Source organism: Oncorhynchus tshawytscha, linkage group LG26, assembly GCF_018296145.1.
Source record: "Oncorhynchus tshawytscha isolate Ot180627B linkage group LG26, Otsh_v2.0, whole genome shotgun sequence".
NCBI classification, from domain to species: Eukaryota; Metazoa; Chordata; class Actinopteri; order Salmoniformes; family Salmonidae; genus Oncorhynchus; species Oncorhynchus tshawytscha.
This window is the reverse complement of record NC_056454.1, coordinates 44723158-44750555: the sequence shown is the minus strand read 5'-3', so window position 1 is coordinate 44750555 and position 27398 is coordinate 44723158. Positions and strand designations below refer to the sequence as shown.

Here is a 27398-nt window from a genome sequence, read left to right as displayed (position 1 = left end):
GAACGCCCCGAATTGCGGCCCGCAATCACACACTACTGGAGCTTCAACGACTAAACAATAGCAACCATCCTGAGTGAATTAGCTAGCTACTGAGAATAATTTATATAGGAATCAAGGTGGCAGCACTAGTGAAAATCCTAGCATCTGCTAAACTGAAACAAATCCGGAGATCCAAACCACGGCGAAATCAGGTAACGTCAACTTTAGCTAACGTTTCACCCCGTATTACAGCAAGGGTTAAAATTAACGTTAGCTAGCGTTGTCTTGCTGTTGGGTAGCTAGCTAACGCTATATAGTTAGAAGAAAAACATTTATTGTGAAGTTGTATACCTTCCATGCTACAGCAATACAATCTCGTATTAGTTTCCTAGACGTATAACTAGCTAACTAGATTGGTCTCCTCATGCATCATGATATGTTTGTAGTTACGTTTGCTGACCAGTCGTCTAGCTGGTGAGTTTCAAGCTTGCTATGCAGCTAAGGTGGTTGGGTGCGAAGTGTATTGATGAAGAATTCGCAAACTGAATATAACAAACATCTTCGTGCTAAAATAATATGCAATTCCTGATACACTCTCTGGGTTCCGGTGACACGGCATGTGTTCTTCAGTAGCGCTGACTTGGCATGCGTACGTTGTCGTACCACCTCGGGGTTACTTTAGTGCAAACTCTCCTGCGTGCCTTTGCGGTTCTGAACGGTGTAAAAATCCCCGTTATGCTATTGCACCAGTAAAAGGAATCTCCTTGAGTGAATTTAAGAAAGCACTTTTTTGAAATGTTTAACTAAGAACATTCTGTTTGTGTTTTAACTATTAAAAACATCACCATGTGGATGGATATATTCCTAAGTATGTAAATATTAAAGGTACTTAGTTTTATTGGTAGTTGTAGCCCTTGATCGTGACTCTCATACTGTTTTCACATAGGATTTATGGTATTTTGCTTTAAAAGAAATGTGGGCATTGTTTACGATACCCTTTCAAATAGGCCCATTTTTACCCCGTTCTTGCCCGCATACACATTTTTGTACCGCCCATGCCAGAATGCAGGTGCTGCTGAGTGGTAAGAGTGTTGTGCAGATGTGGGTGAGTGTTTTATTTTAGTAAATCCATTTAATATACACCATCAAAAATAAATACATTATTCATTTGTTGTTTGTTAGGTTGCTAAGAAGGTAGGCCATCATTGCATATAATAATTTGTTCATAACAGACTTGCCTAGTTAAATAAATGTTAAATAAACATTAAGACTAATAAAATGTATTTTCGTTTTTATTGAGATTTAAATGTTAATTTCAAACAATTCAGTTAGTTAGCAAGGTGGGAAAATCATCTGTTCTGCACTTGAGCAAGGCCCTTAAGTTTAAATTAATAATTTTTATTGGTCACATACACATGGTTAGCAGATGTTATTACAAGTGTAGCGAAATGCTTGTTAAAAAACATTTTCCTAAGGACTAGAAGAAGCGAGGCAGCCCTCTCTGTCAACACCATCTTCTGTTATCTTATGTAATTGTCCCAATTGGGTGACAACCATACAACCGATATACACATAACATGAAACAATGAGATCGATTTAAAAAAAGGATTGATCAGTCTGCAAAATTGCAGCAATAAATATGCATTTCATGTACAGATTCAGAAAATGTATGGCCTGTGGGATAAACGTGTTCCTGTATCTGTTGCTCTTGACTCTGGGAAGTCTAAACCGATGACCCGAGGGGAAGAGTGCAAAATGGTCTCGGAGAGGGTGACCAGGACAGTCTAGGATACTGTTAGCTCTCCTCACCACTTGCTTTCTGAATGAGAGCTGTGCCTGTTGCAACCCGATGACCTGGCCGGCCACCTTAACCACACCGTCCAACCTATTTCTGTCGCAAACATTAAGATTGCCAGGCCACCATCGAGAACATCAATACGGATTCAATGAAACTCCTGTAACAGAGTGCCATCATTGTCTTACTGACATAAGACGCGTTCATCTTTAAAAAATAAAGCCGCTGCTGTCCCTTACAGGTGGCATCTGTGTTTTCCTCAAACGTCAATACGTTGTCCAACACTGTTCCCAGGCACTTGTAGGTACTGACCAGCTCAATGCCATTTCCCATAACCACAGTGGGTGTGGGGTTCAGTGGCTGCCTTCTAAAGTCATTGGCCATGTCTTTAGTTTTGAAGACATTCATTTGGAGGAGGCAGTTCTCACACCATGACACACGTCATCTACCACAGGCCATGCTCCCCCATGACACAGTCATCTACCACAGGCCATGCTCCCCCATGACACAGTCATCTACCACAGGCCATGCTCCCCCATGACACAGTCATCTACCACAGGCCATGCTCCCCCATGACACAGTCATCTACCACAGGCCATGCTCCCCCATGACACAGTCATCTACCACAGGCCATGCTCCGCCATGACACAGTCATCTGCCACAGGCCATGCTCCCCCATGACACAGTCCTCTACCACAGGCCATGCTCCCCCATGACACCGTCATCTACCACAGGCCATTATCCCCCATGACACAGTCATCTACCACAGGCCCTTGCTCCCCCATGACACAGTCATCTACCACAGGCTTCTACCAGAAGGCACGACAACACCTCTTCCCTCAAGTCTGGAACCAACAGGACCCTGAACAGCTTCTACCGCCAGGGAATAACACTGCTACATAGTCCGGGTAGCTATTTAGTTAAATAGTTAACCATTTGCCTTGCCCCACTTTTGACTCATCACATACGCTGATGGTTCTGCTTATTATCTATCCTGTTGCCTAGTCACTTTTTCCCTACCCACACTACCGTTCAAAGGAATGGGATCACTTTGAGATGTCCTTGTTTTTGAAAGAAAAACACTTTTTTTGTCCATTTAAAATAACATCAAATTGATCAGAAATACAGTGTAGACATCGTTAATGTTGTAAATGACTATTGTAGATGGAAACGGCAGATATAAAAAATAAAAAAACATAATTTAATGGAATATCTACATGGGCGTACAGAGGCCCTTTATCAGCAACCATCACGCCTGTGTTCCAATGACACGTTGTGTTAGCTAATCCAAGTTTAGCATTTTAAAAGGCTAATTTATCATTAGAAAACCCTTTTGCAATTATGTTAGCACAGCTGAAAACGTCTGATTAAAGAAGCAATAAAACTTGCCTTCTTTAGACTAGTTGAGTATCTGGAGCATCAGCATTTGGGTTCGATTACAGGCTCAAAATGGCCAGAAGCAAAGAACTTTCTTCTGAAACTTGTCAGTCTATTCTTGTTTTTAGAAATGGAGGCTAATTCCATGCGAGAAATTGCCAAGAAACTGAAGATCTCGTACAACGCTGTATCCTACTCCCTTCACAGAACAGCACAAACAAACTCTAACCCGAATAGAAAGAGGAGTGGGAGGCCCCGGTGCACAACTGAGCAAGAGGACAAGTACATTAGAGTGTCTAGTTTGAGAAACAAATGCCTCAAGTCCTCAACTGTCAGCTTCATTAAATAGTACCCGCAAAACACCAGTCTCAACATCAACAGTGAAGAGGCGACTGGGATGCTGGCCTTCTAGGCAGAGTTGCAAAGAAAAATCCATATCTCAAAGTGTCTAGTAAAAATAAAACAATTAAGATGGGCAAAAGAACAGACACTTTCTGTACATGTCTACCTCAATTACCTCGTACCCCTGCACATTGACTCAGTACTGATACCCCCTGTATATAGCCAAGTTATCTTTACTCATTGTGTATTTATTACTTGTCATTATTTTTCTATTATTTCTCATTATTTTCCTCTGCAAGTAACTATTTCACTGTTAGTCTACACCTGTTGTTTACGAAGCATGTCCTTGTGGTGAATTAGAAGGCTCACCCTTTCAGTGTGCCTTCTAAGACAGACACCTAGCCTGTTCACTGCGCTCTAAGACGTAGACACACAAACACAGGGCGGGCACAATAATCCTATAGTCTCGTAACCAACAGTTATGGACAATAAAGGTAAAGACACACTCCAGCTATTTCTGAACTTTTCCTGTTTTTAAAACAATATCTCACTAATGACTACAGTAATGTGCACTATGGTGAAATCGCTCTGCCATTTCCCGGTTGCTAGCATTTTAATAGTTTGCCTATTTTCAGTTTTTGACAAAACAAGCAACTATAGTGTAGAAAATCATTGCAGCATCTTACCCGCTGTGAAATCTATTTTCCATAACCAAAACTGTTGTATTTTCAGCTGTTTTGAAGCTGGTGTACACATCTGAAAGTAAAAGACGGGAAAAGAACGGGAAACAGAAATAGAGCACAGAACAGACTTACCACTTCTTAGACTGTCCTTCAATGAGTGACTGATCTATAACTCACATTTCTATGTGAATTTGATCGGGTCGCCCAAAAAGTTAGGTATTTCAGCTTCCATGGCGACAGGTAGCCTAGTGGTTAGAGCATTGGGCCAGTAACCGGAAGGTTGCTAAATCGTACCCCAGAGCTGACGAGGTAAAAATCTGTCGTTCTGCCCCTGAACAAGGCAGTTAACCCACTGGTCCCCCGTAGGCCGTCATTATAATTAAGAATTTGTTCTTATCTGACTTGCCTAGTTAAATAAGTGTTAGGGTAGATAAATGTTTTGAGCAAAATTAGTGTTTTTGGACACAACAGCAAGCCTCAAGGAGTGGGCCAAGGCGTTTGTCTGAGAGTGCCCATCTCCCCACGTGTCCCATGTCATGAGGATAACTGAACCACCTATTGAGGTGTGCATCACATCAGTGGTACTTTGACAGGCTTTCTGTCTCTTGTCTCCTGCTTGTGTGTATCATAATTTGACACGGGTACTGTATGTTCAACCCAAGGGGTTGCTCTGCTCTCTCTGCTTAGTCTGACTATATGATGAGCCTCCTTTACTTTGAATAGCTTAGTAGGAAATCAACTAAATGTATTAGAAAATACATACATTTTCCCAAGTTAATCTATTACTTTATTTAATTTCTGATTTATTTAAGTTATTTAAGGGTAGTCATGAGTAAATCTATTGAACAAAATGCATCAGCGATCTGTATTTTCCTGCAACTTTCTGAAGAGGTGTGGGTGTGTGTGTCTACCACGTTGTGTAGCCGTTAGCGATGATTCTAATGTCATAAACAATCTTCTGGTAGATGGAAATGCTTCCCAAAAGCTTATGCCTACCTGGCAGAACGGAGTCATGATTATTTGCATAAAACCAGTGGTCATTTGTTTTGCAAACTCTGCAATCACATGAGTGCTACAGAAATATTGCTATCCAGACCAGCCAGTCTCTGGCACAGTTGAATTAAAGGGTAACTATACCCAAAAATCTACATTTCTTACATTGGTCAACATTTCAAAAGTGGTGTCCTGATGTGGTTTAAGCATTGTTTTGGAGAGCATTTTTTTTTGTAGAGCGGAAACCTGAAACCTGGGGGGAAAACAGAAACCTGTGAGAGGAAAAAAACGGAATGCGGGGTAAATGAACAGAATCAGGCAAAAATTGAAACTGATTTTTAAATAGAATAGATAACCATAACCCCCAGTGACCATGCTGCCAGGTGATCGAGGACAGGCAGCAGTTATTTTCCTATGGAACTTTAACCCAGTGTCTGTCATCCTCTGTCATCCTCTCCCAGGCATGTGCGAGGGGCTGGTGTGGAGCCCGGGCTCAGGCTGGGGTGGAGCCCGGGCTCAGGCTGGGGTGGAGCCCGGGCTCAGGCTGGGGTGGAGCCCGGGCTCAGGCTGGGGTGGAGCCCGGGCTCAGGCTGGGGTGGAGCCCGGGCTCAGGCTGGGGTGGAGCCCGGGCTCAGGCTGGGGTGGAGCCCGGGCTCAGGCTGGGGTGGAGCCCGGGCTCAGGCTGGGGTGGAGCCCGGGCTCAGGCTGGGGTGGAGCCCGGGCTCAGGCTGGGGTGGAGCCCGGGCTCAGGCTGGGGTGGAGCCCGGGCTCAGGCTGGCTGTTTACTTGAGTTGGATCCCACTGGTATTGCTTCCCATAGAGATGACCTACTATGTGATGCTTTGAGGGTAGTCCTGAGGCAGTGATAACCAACCCTGGTCCTGCAGATGATCCTGGAACAAGGTGTGTTACATTGTTCCCTTTCAGCCCTGGTTGACTTGAAAGACAGACTGATGGAGAGAGGGAAAGAGAAACTGGAAGCTAAAGATGCAGAAAGATCACATATAATACCCATAACCCTAGTGTGTTACACCGGGGTCTGTTACCATGGCAACTATGTGATAATGTGGTCCTTTTGAGGATGTCAAAGGGGGTGGATTCTTTCAGGTGATCCAATTATTATTATTTTATTTTTTCTCACTGTAAGTGCACAAATCCACACCGGAAGCATTTTATTCCAATATTTATTGCAGTGAGTTGGAAAATAAATTGATCCAGTGGTCACACCTGAACTCTCTGTGTGTGTGAGAGAGAGAACGTGCTCTTTACTTTCTCTTACCTCAAAGCACATAGCCTTGTCCTTTGGTCTCAGTTGGAAGCTTTGACTACAAGGATACACAGGCAGCTCTCATTCTGATACTCTCTGGTTAATGCCCTAAATGTAGATGATTTTATTACTGAATTTCAGTGCCTTTCTATTTTTCACCTGGTGGGACGTGGGGAGATTCCCTCCCAAATGATGTCTCTCTCAAAGTGGCTAGGAATTTACTTGTTTGGCTACCTAGTCCCAGTCTTGTGTCTATTCCCAACCACGTGCTTTCGTTATCCCACTGGTTTGACTGGCAGTTTCTCACAGATGCCCAAAATCCACCCCTACATCTGCCTGGACCATCTGGGCCTTACCACTGAGATTCCAATTTGGCCCACACAGTTACACACAGTCCTAATGTTTGGACACCACTGGGCTCAACCTTTCCTGTAGGCCTATTTCTGAGATGATTGGGTGGGGGTAGTCCTAACCAATATAGCATTAACATGATTTTTTTTTTTTTAATATAAAATATATATATATATATGAGAGAGAGCTTTTCATAGAATCTCAAAGTGCCTCGAGCATCAAAAAAAACAAAGCAATACATCATGAGAGGTCAAGTCTTTGAAAGCTGCATCCTCTGAAGATGGAGGGTCATTTCATGACTACAACAGGTGACCTTAGTGAAGTCCTAACCAACTTTGTAACCCCACAGAATGTGGAAAAAGTCCATGGGTGTGCATGCTTTCTGAATACATTATCTATAGCACATGGTTTAGAAGTGTCAGGATTGGGGCTCAGGGATAATTTCAGACTGTGTGAGAGAATAGTCTGTTTCTGTAACAGTATCCCACCACTCTCCCTTCCTCTGGGGTCATGGTCGTAACTCTGTTTGTTCCAGATGGTGTCTGGCCAGCCAGAGCGAGACGGGGATCTTCAGATAGGCTGTGACGATTCCATTATCGCAATGTTTTTTTCCATGGCAAAAACGAAAACATAAAGCAACTCTTTTTTTGTTTCTTTAAAACCCTGTTATATGTCAAATATTTTGTTCTATAGCCTGGAAAATTAATAAATGTTGACTCTGGATGACAACAATGTCAGGGCTGTTTTCCTAAAGAAGTTAAATATACTATGTGTTTTGTTTCCTTGCAACGATGCTAAGGAATACTGCGGTACTGGCATGGGCCCGGCCCTACTCAGCAGCTGTCGGGGTAGTCACCTAAGGAGTTGGCTCGGCTACCTCGTGTCTGAAGAGGGGGAACCAGTACCAAGATTCCTCCTAGTGCAAAGGGCCAGCTGGCTACTGATGTGAATGTAGCCTACTATTAATTCATTATGAGGAATTTAAAGTATTTAGGAATCCTATCAGTGAAGAAGCCAATCCACTATGGAGTATGTGGGCTAGTCACTCAGTAGCCTATGTGAGCTGCTCACTAAGGAGTATTTTTAATTAGAACCCCTATTTACTGTTGGGTTATTTAATTGCCATGGTTTAAATAACGAGCACACACTTCTGGATAGAGCAGACACACTAAATCAAATGTTAGTTATTTGTCACATGCGCCGAATACAACCGGTGTAGACCCTACAGTGAAATGCTTACTTACAAGCCCTTAACCAACAATGCTTTTAAGAAGTTTTAAGAAAAATAAGTGTTAAGTAGAAAATCAAGGTAACAAATAATTAAAAGGCAGCAGTAAAATAACAGTAGCCAGGCTACATACAGTCAAGGTAATATGTACATGTAGGTAGAGTTAAAGTGCTTAGATAATAAACAGTAGCAGCAGAGTAAAAGAGGGGTCTGGGTAGCCCTTTGATTAGCTGTTCAGGAGTATTATGGCTTGGGGGTAGAAGCTGTTAAGCCTTTTAGACCTAGACTTGGCGCTCCGGTACCGCTTGCCGTGTGGTAGTCTGACGGGTGGCTGGAGTCTGACAATTTTTTTAGGGTCTTCCTCTGACACCACCTGGTATAGAGGTCCTGAATTGCAGGAAGCTTGGCCCCAGTGATGTACTGGGCCGTACGCACTACCCTCTAGTGCCTTCCGGTCTGAGGCCGAGCAGTTGCCATACCAGGCAGTGATGCAACCAGTCAGGATCTGAGGACCCATGCCAAATCTTTTCAGTCTCCTGAGGGGGAATAGGCTTTGTCGTGCCCTCTTCACGACTGCCTTGGTGTGCTTGGACCATGTTAGTTTGTTGGTAATGTGGACACCAAGGTTCTTGAAGCTCTCAACCTGCTCCACTACAGCCCCGTTGATGAGAATGGGGGTGTGCTTGGTCCTCCTGTTCCTGTAGTCCGCAATCATCTTCATTGTCTTGATCACATTGAGGGAGAAATTGTCTCTGACCTTCCTGTAGGCCTACCACTGTTGTGTCATCTGTACACTTAATGATGGTGTTGGAGTCGTGCCTGGCTGTGCAGTCATGGGTGAGCAGGGAGTACAGGAAGGGACTGCGCACGCATGCCTGAGGGTGACCTGTGAGGGCACTTGTTGAACGCTGAGCTGTAGTCAATGAATAGCATTCTCACATAGGTGTTCCTTTTGCCCAGGTGGGAAAGGGCAGTTTGGAGTGCAGTAGAGATTGCATCATCTGTTGGGGCTGCATGCAAATTGGAGTGGGTCTAGGGCTTCTGGGATAATGGTGTTGATGTGAGCCATGACCAACCTTTCAAAGCACTTCAGGCTACAGACGTGAGTGCTATGGACCGGTAGTCATTTAGGCAGGTTACCTTAGTGTCTTTGGGCACAGGGTCTATGGTGGTCTACTTAACATATTGGTATTAAAGTCTCAGACAGGGAGAGGTTGAAAATGTCAGTGAAGACACTTGCCAGTTGGTCGGAGCACACGTCCTGGTAATCTGTTTGACCCTGCGGCCCTGTGAATGTTGACTTGTTTAAATGTTTTACTCACATCGTCTGTGGAGAGCGTATTCACACAGTCGTCCGGAACAGCTGATTCTCTCATGCATGTCTCAGTGTTACTTGCCACGACATGAGCATAGAAGTAATTTAGCTCGCCTGGATAAAGATAAACTCTCTTGGTAAATAGCTACCTCAGGCAAGCAAAACCTTGAGACTTCCTTACTATTAGACTTCGTGCACTAGCTGTTGTTTACAAATATACACAGACCACCACCCCTTGTTCTACCTTGCCGATGCAGCGTAAACCCCACAAGCTGTATGTTATTAATGTCGTTGTTCAGCCACGACTTGGTGAAAAATAAAATATTACAGTTTTTATTAATGTCCCGTTGGTAGGATATTTGTGATTGTAGTTAGTCTATTTTGATTGTGGTGTACTCTAATAGGACTGATGGTAGTGGCAGATTACCCACTTTCCGTCAGATCCTTACAAGGCACCCTGACCTACGTCCCCGATATCTCTGTCTCTTTCTCCTGCGAATCTCTGGGATTTGGGCCTTGTCGGGTGTCTGAAGGAAATCCTTTGTCTGCCTCATTAAAGAAAAAAAACCTTTGTCCATTAGGAGGTGAGTAGTCGCTGTCCTGTTTTCTAGAACCTCTTTTCGGTCATAAGAGATGGTGGCAGAAACATTATGTACAATATAAGTTACAAATAATGCAAAAAGAACATACACAATAGCACAATTGGTTAGGAAACCAGTGCCTCCGGTGCCATTATTCACCTGTTAGTAGTCCCCTCCTGATCTACTAGAATGACAGACATTCTATTGTACATTCGATGGTATCTAGGCCTATCCCTGTGATCTAAGCTAAGCCAATTGTGAGGGTAACACTTAAGTTCCCTCCCAGAACTTTGTAAGCCACACAAAAATTAGCCTCGAGTTCCCTGGTTGTTTGAATTTGTTTACAGGCCAAATCGCACCATGACCTGCTGCGTAGTGGACAAACCTCAACATGGAGCTTCACACTCGGTCAGTGATGTTTTTTTTGTTTGTTTAACCGTTATTTAACTAGGCAAGTCCGTTAATAACAACTTCTTATTTTACAATGACGGCCTACCCCGGCCAAACCCTCCCCTAACCCGGATGACGCTGGGCCAATTGTGCGCCGCCCTATGGGACTCCAGATCACAACCGGTTGTGATACAGCCCGGCATCGAACCAGGGTGTCTACAGTGACGCCTCTAGCACTGAGATGCAGTGCCTTAAACCGCTCCGCCCACCCGGGAGCCGGTGGTTCAATACAACAAGTAGACCTGCGACCTTCTCAGAGCTGTGAGAAGACGACCTGCGACCTTCTCAGAGCTGTGAGAAGATGACCTGCGACCTTCTCAGAGCTGTGAGAAGACGACCTGCGACCTTCTCAGAGCTGTGAGAAGACAACCTGCGACCTTCTCAGAGCTGTGAGAAGACGACCTGCGACCTTCTCAGAGCTGTGAGAAGACGACCTGCGACCTTCTCAGAGCTGTGAGAAGACGACCTGCGACCTTCTCAGAGCTGTGAGAAGACGACCTGCGACCTTCTCAGAGCTGTGAGAAGACGACCTGCGACCTTCTCAGAGCTGTGAGAAGACGACCTGCGACCTTCTCAGAGCTGTGAGAAGACGACCTGCGACCTTCTCAGAGCTGTGAGAAGACGACCTGCGACCTTCTCAGAGCTGTGAGAACCGATTCTTAGAACTTATTTGTACTGCGGAAGGAACCGTGTTTGTGATCTAGAGACTCTGGGGTCGTTCCATGTCATTTCAGCAGGCCATGACAAACCCACCATCTCAGATTGTTCTGAAATAATTTCTGTATTTAGAAGTCTGATTTAGCTGAAGGCAGGAGCTGAAGGTGATGATATCTCTCAGGGAAGAGGAGAGCTAGACTACGCAGCACTAGCAAGGTACTATATATATATTTTTTTTTTATATGAATCCTATCATATATAATGGCCAATTTGGGTGCAGCCAGATTAATTTCTCAGAGATCTAATTATATTTAAACAGATTAATGTTGCAGGAATGTTTTCTGTTTCTAACAGAACAATCTGAGATGATGGGTGTCCAAGTCCCATTTCTGGTGCTTTTTGAGGTGGAATGACCGTCTGCTATTTCTGCCACTCGTTCAAATTATTCTACACACGAACAGACAAACATATCATCACACTTGCACATAATCTCTGTCTCTCTTCCTCCCTCTCTGGCTAGCTGGTGTTTTTCGTCCCTGAGAAATGGAGACGACATGGTTGTCCTGTCCTGTGAGGGAACAAAATACTTTTCCCTCTCGGAGATATACTGATATACTCACTGATATACTCACTGATACACACCCTTACGTCACATTCTATCCCCTATGAGATGAGAGCATGCAGCCTCCAGGCATTGTCTGGTCTTATAACCCAAACCAGAGTTTAAAAACCTCGGAGAACAGAAGGGAAAGATGAGAGACAAGTGAAGAGATGGAGAGGTAATGGGAAGTTGAATGTGAGATTAGAGGGATGAAGGGGAGGATGAGTAGGAGTTGAGGAGTTAGTTGAATAGAGGGATGTAATAGAATGAAAAGGAGAGGTGGAGTGTGCAGAGGAAGCTCTTGGTATTCAGGGTTGATCCTGTCTTCAGTGCATGAAGACTGATCTGTTTCTGATTTCCGCTGCATAATGGAATTGTCTTGGCAATGGCAGGGGAGTACAAACTGATGCGGGACCAGGCTAGCCTGCACGGGAGGTCACGGTGGACTGGAGGGCTGTGTGATGTTGTGACTCAGTGCTCTGTTTGAGTGAGCGTTGGTCTAAATCACAAAGACTGATAGTCACTGTACTCACACACACACACACACACACACACACACCGAAACGCATGCATTTGCTATGACACAAAATGTAATCCTCCTTATCTGTCAAACACTCAGTCACTTCAGTCTGTGATGGACCTACACTCATACTCTTCTGTGACACACACACACACACACAATATAGCACATTCTCATGCTCTGCCAGAAAGATTTAGTGAGAAACTGTATGTTTCCCCTCTGGTCTCTGGTAGCTTCCAGTTCAGTAGATTCTGGTTGGTAATGAGGTTGTCTACACCAGCTTCCTGGTTACCTCTTCCTGTTGTGCAACTGTACTGTATGGTTTACAGTAGACTTTTTCTGTCTCCTGTCCTTATATTAACCTCTGACACTCTCTGTCTCAGATCTGTAATACTGAGTGAAGGGCTGTGCGAGAGGGACTCAAAGAGAACCCACCTTGCTTGGTAAGAATGAAAGAAACTTGGATGTCTTCTCAAATCACTCTCAGAACCAACCACACACATCCTCCCTTTTTTAAATGGATTTCTACTCTCTGAGCAACCACATCTAATGTAGCAACCTGGGCTTTGTTTCTACATTTACAACCACATCTAATGTAGCAACCTGGGCTTTGTTTCTGCATTTACAACCACATCTAATGTAGCAACCTGGGCTTTGTTTCTGCATTTACAACCACATCTAATGTAGCAACCTGGGCTTTGTTTCTACATTTACAACCACATCTAATGTAGCAACCTGGGCTTTGTTTCTGCATTTACAACCACATCTAATGTAGCAACCTGGGCTTTGTTTCTACATTTACAACCACATCTAATGTAGCAACCTGGGCTTTGTTTCTACATTTACAACCACATCTAATGTAGCAACCTGGGCTTTGTTTCTACATTTACAACCACTAATGTAGCAATGTAGCAACCTGGGCTTTGTTTCTACATTTACAACCACATCCAATGTAGCAACCTGGGCTTTACATTTCAATGTAGCATTTACAACCACATCCAATGTAGCAACCTGGGCTTTGTTTCTACATTTACAACCACATCTAATGTAGCAACCTGGGCTTTGTTTCTGCATTTACAACCACAACCAATGTAGCAACCTGGGCTTCGTTTCTGCATTTACAACCACAACCAATGTAGCAACCTGGGCTTCGTTTCTGCATTTACAACCACAACCAATGTAGCAACCTGGGCTTCGTTTCTGCATTTACAACCACAACCAATGTAGCAACCTGGGCTTCGTTTCTGCATTTACAACCACAACCAATGTAGCAACCTGGGCTTCGTTTCTGCATTTACAACCACAACCAATGTAGCAACCTGGGCTTCGTTTCTGCATTTACAACCACAACCAATGTAGCAACCTGGGCTTCGTTTCTGCATTTACAACCACATCTAATGTAGCAACCTGGGCTTTGTTTCTTTTTTGACCAATTTCTCCTCTTCTGTTCTTTTTTAATGTCTTTCTTTCTCCATGACACCTTTTATCTTACCTACCTTCTCCTCCCTGCCTCTCTCCTTCCTCCTGCACCCACCCTCTCCTCTCCCCTCCCCCAGGTTGTCGTAGTGTGCAGAGGAGAGGAGTGCTCCTCAGTAGTAGCAGCAGCCATGGGTCTGGTAGCTTACCTGAAGACCCAGTTTGTTCTGCAGCTCCTCCTGGGTTTTGTGTTTGTGGTGAGCGGCCTCCTCATCAACTTCATCCAGTTGTTGACGTGCGTCCTGTGGCCCATCGACAAGCAGCTGTACCGCAGGATCAACACCAGGCTCTCCTACTCCCTCTGGAGCCGTGAGTCACCACGCTGCAATTGTCCCGTGTCTGTGTAAGATCCTGATGTGTTTGTGTGTGGGTGTGTGTTTGACTAGGTATTTGTGAGATCCTGGTGTGTTTGCGTTTGTGGGTGTGTTTGTTTGTCTTGGTATTTGTGAGATCCCGGTGTGACCTCGTTAGTATGTAATGCGTTGTGTGTATAATATGAAGTCTATTTGTCAAACCTCAAAGGGAGAACTTGTAACATAATGGATCTTGTGATATTGACAACTGTGACTCAGTTGACTAGTAGAGGCAATAACTTCTATTTGTGGCCATGGAGTTGTTTGTATGAGACTGTGTAATAGAAAGCAAGTTGTGGCCTGATGTTGACAAAGTAGATTTAGTGGTGACAGAGTTCATACTGAATAACCTCCCAACTAGCACCTTTTTTTTATGGACAATGTTTCGATCCAACAAGGATCTTGGTGGGGTAAAATTGACCAGAGAGCTGTGAATAGATGTGACTGTGTTGACCCTGTTGTCCTGTACAGAGCTGGTGATGCTGCTGGAGTGGTGGTCGGGAACACAGTGCACCCTCTACACAGATCAGGCCACGGTGGACAAGTTCGGCAAGGAACACGTCATCATCATCCTCAACCACAACTATGAGATTGACTTCCTGTGCGGCTGGACTATCTGTGAGCGATACGGAGTCCTAGGGGTCAGTAATGATCTCCAACCCTCACTGGCTCGCTCCAATTCTCTGTCACTCTATTGGCCTGTCCTGTTGACTTGTCCCTTGTTTTCAGTGCAGATCAACAGGACAGTAGTTGAGGGAGCCACTGTAGACCATTGAGGTGGACCGGCGTTCTTCACATCTCTCCCTTTTTTGCTGATCTGATGATCCATCTTTGTTTACCCAGAGTTCCAAGGTGCTGGCCAAACACGAGCTGCTGAAGGTGCCTCTGATTGGCTGGACCTGGTATTTCCTGGAGATCGTGTTCTGTAAGAGGAAGTGGGAGGAGGACAGAGAGACCGTGTTCAGAGGGCTAGAAAGACTCAGAGACTACCCTGAGTTTATGTGGGTGAGTATAGCTCCTTAGTCATAGGGCTACATTTCTCTATCCTGGCCCAGATTACTCAGGCTCCTTAGTCATAGGGCTACATTTCTCTATCCTGGCCCAGATTACTCAGGCTCCTTAGTCATAGGGCTACATTTCTCTATCCTGGCCCAGATTACTCAGGCTCCTTCGTTATAGGGCTACATTTCTCTATCCTGGCCCAGATTACTCAGGCTCCTTAGTCATAGGGCTACATTTCTCTATCCTGGCCCAGATTACTCAGGCTCCTTCGTTATAGGGCTACATTTCTCTATCCTGGCCCAGATTACTCAGGCTCCTTAGTCATAGGGCTACATTTCTCTATCCTGGCCAAGATTGTTCAAATTCTTGTCATTCAGTCGGCTCTTAACAGCCATTTGAAACACTGAAAATACATTTTACATTAGGCTCAGATGGCAGTGAATCTACACACAGGATTTATCCTTGAGCACCTAGCTTCAGTCTGTTATAACAAGTCATTGGACTAGGTCCAGGAGTTCAGTCTTGTCCCGATCAGGTCTGGTTACTGTATCTCTGGTGCTATTCAACTGGCCGAGACACCACAGGAATATAGGTCAGTGTGATTCTGGCCTTCTTCCTAAAGGCCCTCTTTAGAGAGGTTTAGACACGAGCTGTCGCTCGGGCTGCAAGATTCCACGTCTGACGCTCGTTACCGGTTACCGGGAACTACCAGAGGGCTTCGGCTAATTAAGTGGTCTGATCTGATTTTTAGTGACCCCTCGAAAACCCCCCACCAACTCGACTCTGACACGGGGACAGGTCGACTCTGACACGGGGACAGGTCAGCTCTGACACAGGGACAGGTCAGCTCTGACACGGGGACAGGTCAGCTCTGACACGGGGACAGGTCAGCTCTGACACGGGGACAGGTCAGCTCTGACACGGGGACAGGTCAGCTCTGACACGGGGACAGGTCAGCTCTGACACGGGGACAGGTCAGCTCTGACATGTTGAGTGTTTACTGTTTCTTTGAAATGGGACACAATGACTGTTTGTCTGAATGAGGATGTCTAGTCTGTTAATGCTGTGCCCAAATGGAGCCCTTGGGTCTGTTAATGCTGTGCCCACTCTAAATGGAAGACCTTGGGTCTGTTAATGCTGTGCCCACTGTAAATGGAAGACCTTGGGTCTGTTAATGCTGTGCCCACTCTAAATGGAAGACCTTGGGTCTGTTAATGCTGTGCCCACTCTAAATGGAAGACCTTGGGTCTGTTAATGCTGTGCCCAAATGGAAGACCTTGGGTCTGTTAATGCTGTGCCCACTGTAAATGGAAGACCTTGGGTCTGTTAATGCTGTGCCCACTCTAAATGGAAGACCTTGGGTCTGTTAATGCTGTGCCCAAATGGAAGACCTTGGGTCTGTTAATGCTATGCCCAAATGGAAGTCCTTGGGTCTGTTAATGCTGTGCCCACTCTAAATGGAAGTCCTTGGGTCTGTTAATGCTGTGCCCACTCTAAATTCAAAACCCTTACATCAGCTGATGTCACAAAGTGCTGTACAGAAACCCAGCCTAAAACACCAAATGGCAAGCAATGTAGGTGTAAAAGCACGGAGGCTAGGAAAAACTCCCTAGAAACCTAGAGAGGAACCAGACTATGAGTGGTGGCCAGTCCTCTTCTGGCTGTGCCAGGTGGAGATTATAACAGAACATGGCCTAGATGACCAGCATGGTCAGATGATAATAATCACAGTGGTTGTAGAGGGTGCAACAGGTCAGCACCTCAGGAGTAAATGTCAGTTGGCTTTTCATAGCCGATCATTCAGAGTATCTCTACAGAACCTGCTGTCTCTAGAGAGTTGAAAACAGCAGGTCTGGGACAGGTAGCACGTCTGGTGAAAAGGTCTGGGTTCCACAGCCGCAGGCAGAACAGTTGAAACTGGAGCAGCAGCACGACCAGGTGGACTGGGGACCACCTGGTCCCCAGTCCACCTGGGCAAGGAGTCATCAGGTCAGGTAGTCCTTAGGCATGGTTCTCAGGTCCCCCGAGAGAGAAAGAAAGAAAGAGAGAATTAGGGAGAGCATACTTAAATTCACACAGGACACTGGATAAGATTGGATAAATACTCCAGATATAACAAACTGACCCTAGCCCCCCGACACACAAACTATTGCAGCGTTAATACTGGAGGCTGAGACTGGAGGGGTCGGGAGACACTGACGATACCCCCGGACAGGGCCAAACAGGTAGGATATAACCCCACCCACTTTGCCAAAGCACAGCCCCCATGAAGATTGAGATAAGATGAGGACTTTAATTTAGAGTAGATTTTAATGGAGATGCACTTGATCTGTAACTCACCCTGGCCCTGCTGGGGAGTTTGATAGGGACAGAGATGAGAGGAGGCCACCTTTAACGGGAGTGTTGTCTAAACCTGTTTGCGTCTTTTTAAAACTTTGTTTGTCTTAGTGTGTTTTTTTTTTAAGCTCAATGTATCTCGCTCTCTCTTTCTTACTCTCTCTCTGTAGTTCCTGCTGTACTGTGAAGGCACTCGCTTCACAGAGAAGAAGCACCAGATCAGTATGGAAGTGGCACAGAGTAAAGGCCTGCCCAAGCTCAAATACCACCTGCTGCCCAGAACCAAAGGCTTCACCACCGCACTCAAATGCCTCCAGGGCACAGGTGTGACATGCATTCACACACACACACCAGGGTTCTCCCCAAAAACTGGAAGACGGGCGCCGCGCCACCTTGTGATGTCTGGCCGTGCCACCTTGTGATGCCACCTTGTGATGTCTGGCCGCGCCACCTTGTGATTTTTGGCCGCGCCACCTTGTGATGTCTGGCCGCGCCACCTTGTGATGTCTGGCCGCGCCACCTTGTGATGTCACCTTGTGATTTTTGGCCGCGCCACCTTGTGATGTCTGGCCGCGCCACCTTGTGATGTCACCTTGTGATGTCACCTTGTGATGTCTGGCCGCGCCACCTTGTGATGTCTGGCCGCGCCACCTTGTGATGTCTGGCCGCGCCACCTTGTGATGTCTGGCCGCGCCACCTTGTGATGTCTGGCCGCGCCACCTTGTGATTTTTGGCCGCGCCACCTTGTGATGTCTGGCCGCGCCACCTTGTGATGTCTGGCCGCGCCACCTTGTGATGTCACCTTGTGATTTTTGGCCGCGCCACCTTGTGATGTCTGGCCGCGCCACCTTGTGATGTCACCTTGTGATGTCACCTTGTGATGTCTGGCCGCGCCACCTTGTGATGTCTGGCCGCGCCACCTTGTGATGTCTGGCCGCGCCACCTTGTGATGTCTGGCCGCGCCACCTTGTGATGACTGGCCGCGCCACCTTGTGATGTCTGGCCGCGCCAACTCTGTGATGACTGGCCGCGCCACCTTGTGATATGTCTGGCCGCGCCACCTTGTGATATGTCTGGCCGCGCCACCTTGTGATATGTCTGGCCGCGCCACCTTGTGATATGTCTGGCCGCGCCACCTTGTGATGACTGGCCGCGCCACCTTGTGATGTCTGGCCGCGCCACCTTGTGATGACTGGCCGCGCCACCTTGTGATGTCTGGCCGCGCCACCTTGTGATGTCTGGCCGCGCCACCTTGTGATGTCTGGCCGCGCCACCTTGTGATGTCTGGCCGCGCCACCTTGTGATGACTGGCCGCGCCACCTTGTGATGACTGGCCGCGCCACCTTGTGATGTCTGGCCGCGCCACCTTGTGATGTCTGGCCGCGCCACCTTGTGATGTCTGGCCGCGCCACCTTGTGATGTCACCTTGTGATGTCTGGCCGCGCCACCTTGTGATGTCTGGCCGCGCCACCTTGTGATGTCTGGCCGCGCCACCTTGTGATGTCTGGCCGCGCCACCTTGTGATGACTGGCCGCGCCACCTTGTGATGTCTGGCCGCGCCACCTTGTGATGACTGGCCGCGCCACCTTGTGATGTCTGGCCGCGCCACCTTGTGATGACTGGCCGCGCCACCTTGTGATGACTGGCCGCGCCACCTTGTGATGACTGGCCGCGCCACCTTGTGATGTCTGGCCGCGCCACCTTGTGATGTCTGGCCGCGCCACCTTGTGATGTCTGGCCGCGCCACCTTGTGATGTCACCTTGTGATGTCTGGCCGCGCCACCTTGTGATGTCTGGCCGCGCCACCTTGTGATGTCTGGCCGCGCCACCTTGTGATGTCTGGCCGCGCCACCTTGTGATGTCACCTTGTGATGTCTGGCCGCGCCACCTTGTGATGTCACCTTGTGATGTCTGGCCGCGCCACCTTGTGATGTCTGGCCGCGCCACCTTGTGATGTCTGGCCGCGCCACCTTGTGATGTCACCTTGTGATGTCTGGCCGCGCCACCTTGTGATGTCTGGCCGCGCCACCTTGTGATGTCTGGCCGCGCCACCCTTGATGTCACCTTGTGATGTCTGGCCGCGCCACCTTGTGATGTCTGGCCGCGCCACCTTGTGATGTCTGGCCGCGCCACCTTGTGATGTCTGGCCGCGCCACTTGTGATGTCACCTTGTGATGTCTGGCCGCGCCACCTTGTGATGTCACCTTGTGATGTCTGGCCGCGTCACCTTGTGATGTCTGGCCGCGCCACCTTGTGATGTCTGGCCGCGCCACCTTGTGATGTCTGGCCGCGCCACCTTGTGATGTCTGGCCGCGCCACCTTGTGATGTCTGGCCGCGCCAACTTGTGATGTCTGGCCGCGCCACCTTGTGATGTCTGGCCGCGCCACCTTGTGATGTCTGGCCGCGCCACCTTGTGATGTCTGGCCGCGCCACCTTGTGATGTCTGGCCGCGCCACCTTGTGATGTCTGGCCGCGCCACCTTGTGATGTCTGGCCGCGCCACTTGTGATGACTGGCCGCGCCACCTTGTGATGTCTGGCCGCGCCACCTTGTGATGACTGGCCGCGCCGCCACCTTGTGATATGTCTGGCCGCGCCACCTTGTGATATGTCTGGCCGCGCCACCTTGTGATGACTGGCCGCGCCACCTTGTGATGACTGGCCGCGCCACCTTGTGATGACTGGCCGCGCCACCTTGTGATGTCTGGCCGCGCCACCTTGTGATGTCTGGCCGCGCCACCTTGTGATGTCTGATGTCACCTTGTGATGTCTGGCCGCGCCACCTTGTGATGTCTGGCGCGCGCGCCACCTTGTGATGACTGGCCGCGCCACCTTGTGATGACTGGCCGCGCCACCTTGTGATGACTGGCCGCGCCACCTTGTGATGACTGGCCGCGCCACCTTGTGATGACTGGCCGCGCCACCTTGTGATGACTGGCCGCGCCACCTTGTGATGACTGGCCGCGCCACCTTGTACATATTTTAATTTTTTATCATTTAAGGCCAGGCACCATACCCTAATAGGTTTGGTTTTTTTGCTCTAGATTGCAGAAAATGTCAGTTACAGCTGTTCAAAAACACCGTACTTTGCAGCACCACCTTTTAAAAACATCCTGGGGTGAACCCTACACACACACACACTGATTTTCTGTTCTTGTGTCTGTCATCTTCTGTTTTTAGTGTCTGCTGTGTATGACGTCACACTGAACTTTAAAGACCACCAAGTCCCCACTCTGCTGGGCATCATCAACGGCAAGAAATACATGGCAGATATGAGAATCAGGTGGGAACAGATCAATAGATACGACCCTGTGATTATTACTGGGGCTGTTTAGAATGGAAGCCCATGATGCTCTGTTATCCCCGTTGGCACTGTTCCAAGCACATTGGTGTTTATCAGAGAGAGACAAAGGACTGCTTAACTCAGCTGAAGTCTTGTGCTGCTGGGGTAGTCATGTTCTGTCCTAACCAACACACATGGGTAATGCTGCTGGGGTAGTCATGTTCTGTCCTAACCAACACACATGGGTAATGCTGCTGGGATAGTCATGTTCTGTCCTAACCAACACACATGGGTAATGCTGCTGGGGTAGTCATGTTCTGTCCTAACCAACACACATGGGTAATGCTGCTGGGATAGTCATGTTCTGTCCTAACCAACACACATGGGTAATGCTGCTGGGATAGTCATGTTCTGTCCTAACCAACACACATGGGTAATGCTGCTGGGTTAGTCATGTTCTGTCCTAACCAACACACATGGGTAATGCTGCTGGGATAGTCATGTTCTGTCCTAACCAACACACATGGGTGAAGACAGGAGGAGTGAGAGGGAGAGAAAGGGTGGAGAGAGGGCAGTGAGGTCACAGAAAAGCTGCAGGGAAAAGCATGACTCTGACTCATATCCCGGAGACCATCATTAAATACCAGGGTTAGTATCAAGCTTCTGTTACAACATCAGCTAAACTGTAAGATTACATAGAGACCTCAACTCTTACAGGGAGGACACTATACTGTAAGATTATAGAGAGACCTCAACTCTTACAGGGAGGACACTATACTGTAAGATTACATAGAGACCTCAACTCTTACAGGGAGGACACTATACTGTAAGATTACAGAGAGACCTCAACTCTTACAGGGAGGACACTATACTGTAAGATTACAGAGAGACCTCAACTCTTACAGGTACTTGGGGAGGCTCCCGAGTGGCGCAGCGGTCTAAGGCACTGCATCTCAGTGCTAGAGGCGTCGCTACAGACCCTGGTTCGATTCCAGGCTGTATCACAACCGGCCGTGATTGGGACTCCCATAGGCCGGGGGAGGCCGTCATTGTAAATAATAATTTGTTCTTAACTGACTTGCCGAGTTAAATAAAGGTTAAATAAAATAGACTGAACTGTAGGATTACAGAGAGCCATTTGCAGGGGTTAAAGTTCCCCGTCACTGTATTTCCATCATATGGGTTCTGGAGAGGTTGTTTTGAGATCAGTGTGGATCTGCAATGAAAATACTGGTTTGGAGATGAATAAATATATTCTCAAATATTGTATTTTCTCTGTTACGCTGTGTGCCCTGAACTGACATGCATATTGAGGCCCATTTCTAGAGGTGGAAATTATATTTTAGATGGTGTCAGCATGATTTAAATGTAATTTTGGAGTATACTGTCCCTTTTAAAAAGTAAACAGAACTGACCCCGTGATCAAGGGACGGGAATTGACCAAACTCGCAGTTTGATACATGCACAAAATGATCCTCTTTGCCTAAATGCATGATGGTCATGACTTCCTGACATGAAAGGGGAGGTTAATAACTTGAGCCCAGACGATTGATCTGAGATGAAGTTGTCAGTCATGGGATTTCTTTTCTTCTTTCAGCCCTGCATATCTCTTAATTGCGTCATGTAAAAGCAACACTTTTCAACAACATTGAGAGACCTTTAAAGGCTCTGTTTCATTGCCTTTTTTATTAGATGGCTGATCACGACACCTCCCCTGCATGAATGAGCCCTGTGTGAGGTTAAATGGGAAAGGTAGACTGCATGAATGAGCCCTGTGTGAGGTTAAATGGGAAAGGTAGACTGCATGAATGAGCCCTGTGTGAGGTTAAATGGGAAAAGTAGCCTGCATGAGTGAGCCCTGTGTGAGGTTAAATGGGAAAGGTAGCCTGCATGAATGAGCCCTGTGTGAGGTTAAATGGGAAAAGTAGCCTGCATGAATGAGCCCTGTGTGAGGTTAAATGGGAAAAGTAGCCTGCATGAATGAGCCCTGTGTGAGGTTAAATGGGAAAAGTAGCCTGCATGAATGAGCCCTGTGTGAGGTTAAATGGGAAAGGTAGCCTGGTGTGGCAAAAACAGATGCTTGTTTTATGGTCCAGTCCTACTTTTACTGTATGAGGAACCCCCATCTGAACCTTGAGTCAGTTTGCTCCCTGGTGGTGAGATGTTGCTACAGCAGACGCTCATTCTGTTGCCACAGCAGACGCTCATTCTCCTGCATTCTGTTGCCACAGCAGACGCTCATTCTCCTGCATTCTGTTGCCACAGCAGACGCTCATTCTCCTGCTATCTCCTGCATTGTGTTGACTGCCTGTCTCCTCTTCTCTGGCCTGCAGGCGGTTCCCTGTAGAGGAGATCCCAGAAGATGAGAAGGAGTGTGCCAACTGGCTTCATAAACTCTACCAGGAGAAGGTAAGGCTCTTTTGGTGATTGAGGTTTAACTGAATAGTGTTAAATGTAGAGACGCTTTCTTTCCTGTAGAAGTCAGACATATAAACTCATATCAGATGAGTTACACCTACCTTTATTTTGAAGTAACAGCACAATGTTTTACCAGGTTTGGTAGTAGCCACCTACTGTACCTTGACATTGTCTCTCTCCAGGATGCTTTGCAGGAGCACTACCATAAAGAGGGCACTTTCCCGGGTCCAACCATCACCCCTCCTCGCCGGTTGTGGACGCTACTCAACTTCCTGTTCTGGGCGGCCCTGCTGCTCTCACCCCTCATCAACTTCGCCTGTGGGGTGGTGGTGAGCGGCTCCCCCCTCCTCATCCTCGGCTTCAGCCTCTTCCTCATCGTAGGTGAGTAGAGGGTACACAACAGCCGCAAGCACTTCCTCTCCACTGTTGCCTTGGCCTGGGACCTTGATCCAATAACAATGAGCTTTATGCAGTAGCTAACTCCAACATACACATGAATGTAACTGAATTGTTGACTAATGTGTATAGTTCCTGACAACAAAGTTACATGTAAGTAAATATTATAATTTTGTGAGGTTTTTTTTGCCTCTTGAGATTTGGTCCATCTCTGTTTTTCTTTTTGGTCCTCTTCAGCCTCCATAGCCATCCGGCGCCTGATCGGTGTCACCGAGGTAAAGAAGACCGGCTCCAGTTACGGTGACGAGGGGTCCAAGAAACAGAACTAGACCTCTACCTCCCCCCTGTTGGTTGCTGTACGGTCCTCCTGCGGTTCCCCTCCCTCTATTCTGTTGTCCTGAAGGTGCAGTCAGCACGCCGGGGAGGGGGCCAAACCATTACACCTAGAGATAAAACCGATAGATCTGGATGGGACCAAACCATTACACATAGAGATAAAACGGATAGATCTGGATGGGACCAAACCATTACACCTAGAGATAAAATGGATAGATCTGTAGAGTGCCAAACCGTTACACCTAGAGATAAAACGGATAGATCTGGAGGGGGCCAAACCGTTACACCTAGAGATACCACATATACATCTGGAGGGAGCCAAACCATTACACCTAGAAATAAAATGGATAGAACTAGAGGGGGCCAAACCATTACAGATAGATAAAACAGATCTGTAGGGGACCAAAACATTACACCTAGAGATAAAACAGAGAGATCTGGAGAAAGAGAGAGAGAGCGTTATGACCATGGAATGGAGTGTAGAGAGAGAGCGACAGGAAGACAGTCTGGAGCCAGCTCTCTGTGGAGTAGGAGAGGGCAGAAGGAGAGGCTATGACCAGGCTCTTTGCCCCCCTTAACAATTCCCTCTGATGTCCCCGGCCACGCCCACTCTTCACCTCCTGACCACTGGGGTCCTCACCACCGGACAACTAGTCAGCTCACCACACAGAAACAAGCCCACTTCCTGTTCTGAGCTAACCACTTCCTTTTCCTGTCACATGCTCTGGTCCTTTTTTTTTCTTTTTTCTTGAGGTTGGTGTTACTCGTGTTCACCTCTTGTAACGACATACAGTACATCTCCCCCTCGTTCTACCAAATGACTGGACTTCAAATGGGAACCAGTTTCTTGAGGCTCAGCCTGGTTTCCACTTTGCTTTTAACCTCTAAGAAAAAGGTGTTTATTTTTTCACTGTGCTTCCTATCTCTGCTGTGGGAGCCCGCCCCCTTTTATATTTGTTGTCCAGATTCAAAATCAAATATAATGTGGCGTTTCCATGAATCTACAAGTCTATGCATTCTGGTCACTGTTGAATATTACCACGGCACTTATTTTCATCTGGGCTATGTACAACAGCAGAGATGGGACTTCCAGTGTTTTTGAATACTGAGGCAGGTTTCTGTGTGTTAAGACTACAGTAAGGGCTCTGTATTCATTAACTACACACTAATTAACTACTTACTAACATTTTGTTATCTTTGACATGATATTCGACTCCACTGTTCCAACGCCCTCAAGTTCTGACTAATTATTATTTTATGTAGGTTTTTTTCCGCATTCTCCCATGCTTGCTCGCAAGTAGATGTCTGCACACACATTAACATGCCATTTTATGACTAGCCAGTTCCTGAGTGAACTTCTCTTCTTCTGTTGTCTCCGCTCTGTTTTACACAGCTCAACCACTCCCGGTGTCTATACACAGCTCAACCACTCCCGGTGTCTATACACAGCTCAACCACTCCCGGTGTCTATACACAGCTCAACCACTCCCGGTGTCTATACACAGCTCAACCACTCTCCATGTCAGTGTGACTCTTATAATAACCAATTCCAGTCAAAACAGACTATAACCCCACCTACCCTTTTATAGTTGAAATGCACTAGCTACTGATTCTCTCCAGCTGTAGACTCTAGTAATGTTTGCCTCTGCAAGGGTGACTGTTTGATTGGTTACTAAGCCGATGAGAACTAAGGTGATTGTTTGATTGGTTACACCGTTCCTATCTCTTAGGCTAGGGTGATTTGATTGGTTACTAAGTTCCCGTCCTACCTCATCTCTTAAGCAAGGGTAATTTTGATTGGTTACTAAATTCCATTCCTACCTCATCTCTTCCTCTACTAAAGTCTTGGTGCACTGTGGGTATAGTTGAATATTCTCCATGTTAGTTCTGGCATGTTTATTAGGCCCTGGTGTATGTTGACATGGTGCAGGAGCAAAAGGATCTTATTGAATTGCAATTACATGTGTCATTTAACAGAAGCTCTAATCCAGAGCAATTTACAATACCGTCCATTACAGTACTGTTCTACATCTCAGTAGCCAGCGATATGTTACTAAAAGCTGCTTCCAGGTCCTGAGCTGCACAGGAAGGAGGTTTTTGCCCCGTTGTTTATTTCTTACTGCTATTCCCTGCATGCTACAGCACCACCCTGAGCTCAGGCACAGCAACTGCACTTGCTTTCCAACACACCTGCACTTGCTTTGAACACATCGCACATTGTTTATCTATTTACACTCTGATGAGTGTAAATGGGAGGATGCTGACTTTCCTTTACAAACTGGGAATGGCATGAAAGCAGGTGTCAGATCACAGGGGACTGGTATTTCCCGAGTGCAACATGCAAACATAGCAGCAACACGTCGTCGTCATCATCCCTTGTCTGGAGAAGACACCCAGTCTGTTACGACATCACCAGCTTTTCACCGTGTGTTGTTAATGTCCTTTGTTCTTCTTTTATTTTATTGTAGCGTTTAAATGTTGTTGTTTTTAACCAGGACAGATTCATGCAAGCCATAACAGAGTGCAGCTTCATTATATTGTGTGAACTTAGGCAGACCACGCTTCCTCAGCCCCCTTATAGTACATTTGGATTGGCAAGTGGTGTGGGAGACTGAATTAGTAAGGTTCACATACATCTGCCCTCTGTTAAAAAAGAAAAATAACTCCTGTTTATTTCTCAATATAGAATCCTGGAAACAAGTATTTTTTTTTTGGGGGGGGTAGTTGATAAGGCAGTTGGTTGATAAGGTTAGTGTTAAGGCTGAAGATATGGGGGTTCCATGAGAATCTGCTTATTGTTACAGTAATAGTTAAGAGGGCCCCATTTTTAGTAATAGACTCCGTGTCCCATGATGCTTCTGTGTCCCATACCTCTGTTACAACTCCTGTTAAATCTCTCAACTGTCAATACACCTGTTTCAGTAGCTTAAGAGAGATCTGGGCCCATATCCACAGAGTCTAACAGTAGGAGTGCTGATCTAGGATCTTTCCATATATTCTTATTAATTCTGATCGAAAAGGCTAAACTGATCCTATATCAGCCCTCCTGCTCTGAGAGGCTTTGTGGGTACGGGCCCTGTTCTAAGTTGTGGGGCATACGTTTTATCTCATCTCCAGTGTCCTTCCCATACTGTAATTCCAAACTACAGTACCCATCAGGCACTGGTGCAGTCCCACCACTCCCTCAGGTATCTATCAGTCAGCTGTGTTTACACAGGCAGCCCAATTCTGATATTTTTTTCACTAGTCGGTCTTTTGACCAATCGGATCAGCTCTGAAAAAGATTTGACATGGAAAGGCCAATTAGTGGAGAAACGACCCAAATTGGGCTGCCTGTGTAAACGCAGCCTATGGTGTATCTATTCCAGAGCAACAGGACAAATGCAGAGAAGTTAACACTATTTGACATTTTCTAACACTGGAGGTTTGTACTGCAAAAAAATCCCACTAATTTCTGATTTTCTTATTTTTGGTAAAGTTCTCAACTAAAGAAACAAGTAACGTTAGAAATTCAACACTGAAATTTGAACCTTTTTTGGCATGAAAGTTGTTAAAGTTGCATCTCGACTCAACTTACATTTGTCTTTTTTCTAAGTCTATTTGTATCTGTTGTTTCTTTAAGTAAACAATTAAGAATATTAAAGGATTTAATCAGGCAA

General features: G+C 46.6%; 1 protein-coding gene across 6 annotated transcripts; it reads left to right on the top strand.

Moving 5' to 3' along the window:
* On the top strand, positions 1–27398 carry LOC112234363 (1-acyl-sn-glycerol-3-phosphate acyltransferase gamma). 6 transcript variants are annotated; one of them, XM_042306693.1, is made up of 12 exons: positions 1–191; positions 10259–10319; positions 11151–11234; positions 12523–12582; positions 13696–13924; positions 14440–14609; positions 14812–14973; positions 17478–17631; positions 20487–20589; positions 22923–22998; positions 23190–23388; positions 23641–27398. In XM_042306693.1, the coding sequence occupies exons 5-12, from the start codon at positions 13747–13749 to the stop codon at positions 23730–23732; spliced, it is 1134 nt and encodes a 377-aa protein (XP_042162627.1). In that variant the 5' UTR covers positions 1–191; positions 10259–10319; positions 11151–11234; positions 12523–12582; positions 13696–13746; the 3' UTR covers positions 23733–27398. The 6 variants fall into 6 exon arrangements, with proteins under 6 accessions (XP_042162627.1, XP_042162629.1, XP_042162628.1 ...); XM_042306695.1 differs by lacking the exon at positions 10259–10319; XM_042306694.1 differs by lacking the exon at positions 11151–11234.

Coding starts and splice junctions, on each gene's coding strand:
- LOC112234363 (XM_042306696.1), top strand. CDS start 13,747: ATGGGTCTGGTAGCTTACCTGAAGACCCAGTTTGTTCTGCAGCTCCTC. Junction 13,925..14,439: donor CTCCTACTCCCTCTGGAGCC/GTGAGTCACCAC, acceptor TGTCCTGTACAG/AGCTGGTGATGCTGCTGGAG. Junction 22,999..23,189: donor ATAAACTCTACCAGGAGAAG/GTAAGGCTCTTT, acceptor GTCTCTCTCCAG/GATGCTTTGCAGGAGCACTA.